The sequence below is a fragment of the Chrysochloris asiatica genome, unplaced genomic scaffold, assembly GCF_000296735.1.
Source record: "Chrysochloris asiatica unplaced genomic scaffold, ChrAsi1.0 scaffold00099, whole genome shotgun sequence".
In the NCBI taxonomy this organism is placed as follows: Eukaryota; Metazoa; Chordata; class Mammalia; order Afrosoricida; family Chrysochloridae; genus Chrysochloris; species Chrysochloris asiatica.
This window is the reverse complement of record NW_006408617.1, coordinates 1,570-3,645: the sequence shown is the minus strand read 5'-3', so window position 1 is coordinate 3,645 and position 2,076 is coordinate 1,570. Positions and strand designations below refer to the sequence as shown.

Here is a 2,076-nt window from a genome sequence, read left to right as displayed (position 1 = left end):
CACTTAACAAAACAAAACAAAAAAGGTGATCTAGGTACAGTGAAAGTCTTAGGCAAGAGAGAGGTCAAGCAACTGTTTCTCATATGTTGTTTCATGTAACCCAGAATTTTTAAACAACTAATATGTCAATAGAGTCCTGGTGTGGCACTGTGGACTTCAAGGTGGGTTTGAACTGTAAGGTTGGCAGTTCAAGCTCACCAGCAGCTCCTAAGAAACCCTATAAAGGGTTGCTATGAGTCAGTACCAACTCAATGGGACTTAACAACAACATGCCAATACATGTATTTGGATATTCTGCTTATAATTTGAAATTAACAATATTAAAAATAGTAGAACTTTCCAAATATTCCCAAAACAGATACTTTTTCTTTTTCAAGAGGAAAATGAAGATCAAGTTTTCTCTGTTCCACTTCTTCCTAACAGTGGTCAACATCTTTCAAAAAATGTTGGACAGTCTCATTAGTATGAGGTACCACAGTCAATTATGGATGTGTTTTATACAAGCCAGTATAATAGTACCACAATCATGAATTTACTAAAAACAAGAAGAACAATTCTTACCAAATGAAGGTGACTCCCTCCCGTCCTCTAAACCTGAATCTCTTTCTCTATCTCTCTTCCTGTGTTTATGACCACGATGCCTGTGACGTCGATGACTTTTCCTTCCTCCCAGGGGCACATGAACACCAATGAACAGAGTTCGATGACCTATATTAGGAAACAAATAGACAAAATTAAGTTTAAAAGTATACCAAGACATGACAGATGATGATTACATGTTAGTGGAAACAAAAGTTTAATCCAGAAAATGATTTTTAAGTGTTTAGGAAGCTTGTGACTTGGCAATGTAATTTGGGACTTGGCAATGTATATGGGGTTAAGTATAACACGTATCTAACGATCAGCCGTTCCGCGAGAGAAAGATGAGGCTTTCTGCTCCCATAAGGAGCTCTGGTAGCTTAGTGGTTACGAATCAGGCTGCTAATCTCAAAGTCAGCAGTTGGAAACTACCAGCTGTTCCGCGGGAGAAAGAATGAGGCTTTTTGCTCCGGTAAAGATTTACAACCTCAGAAACCCTGTACAGGGTCGCTATGCGTCGGAATCGACTCCACGGCACATAACCGCCACCACCAAAGATTTACAGCCTCGGAAACCCTGTGCAGGGTCACTATGAGTTGGAACCGACTCCATGATACTTAACAACAACAACCACAAAAATGAATACTTCTAATTATTTGGTTATGGAATCCTAGTCTAGAGTGTAGGATAAGGACTGGGCTGCTAACCACAAAGGTTGAGGTTCAAATCCATCAGTATCTCCTTGGAAACCCTATACAGTGTCACTATGAGTGGGACCCAGCTACATGGCACTTAGCAACAACAACACAACAGCTATATGGTTACATATATTGCAATCATCTATTAATTAACTGCATTATATTTGACTAAATATAATAACTCTTTTTTGACTAACCTTATCATTTAACTTCACCTCATTAAGACAGTTCTACTTTGAGGAGGCAGGTCTTTCCCAGTCATATTTTTAGAGTCTTCCAACCTGAAGTACTTCTCTTGTGGCACTGTACCTGCCAATGTTCTGCTGCTACAAGGTTCTCAGCGGCTAAACATGCAGAAGTAGTCTGCCTCTCCTTCTCCCTCGTCTGTCTTAGTCTACCATGGGTGACCCTATTAGTATTTATAATACTGGTGGCATAGCTTTCAGCCACTTCAGTGAGACAAACAGACAAACAAATGATGGATGTTGTTGTTATTAAGTGCCATCGAGTTGCGACCTTATTATATAGGATTTCTAACTCATAGCGACCTTATTATATAGGATTTCTGAGGAGCAGCTAGTGAGCTTGAACTACTGGCCTTGACCTTGCAGTCAAGGTTAACCCACATTGCGACACCAGTATATATATATATCGCAGGCTCTGAGACTTATATATTGATGCTAGGACCCTCTGTCTTAGTCTCCAGATCTATGTATACCAACTATAGTACATCCTCTCACAGGCATGTCAAATGCAACCTTTCACAGAATACATCCTTTTCATTGTCCCTAAAGTATCA

General features: G+C 39.7%; 1 protein-coding gene across 1 annotated transcript in view; it reads right to left on the bottom strand.

Moving 5' to 3' along the window:
- Positions 1-708, bottom strand: part of SLC4A10 (solute carrier family 4, sodium bicarbonate transporter, member 10) — a gene marked incomplete at its 5' end in the record, with an annotated part of 223,129 nt that extends 222,421 nt beyond the window's left edge. Inside the window, one exon of the mRNA XM_006867029.1 lies at positions 562-708. Coding sequence (XP_006867091.1) covers positions 562-708 — 147 coding nt within the window. The remainder of the gene's footprint in view (positions 1-561) is intronic.
- Between the last annotated feature and the right edge of the window lie 1,368 nt (positions 709-2,076).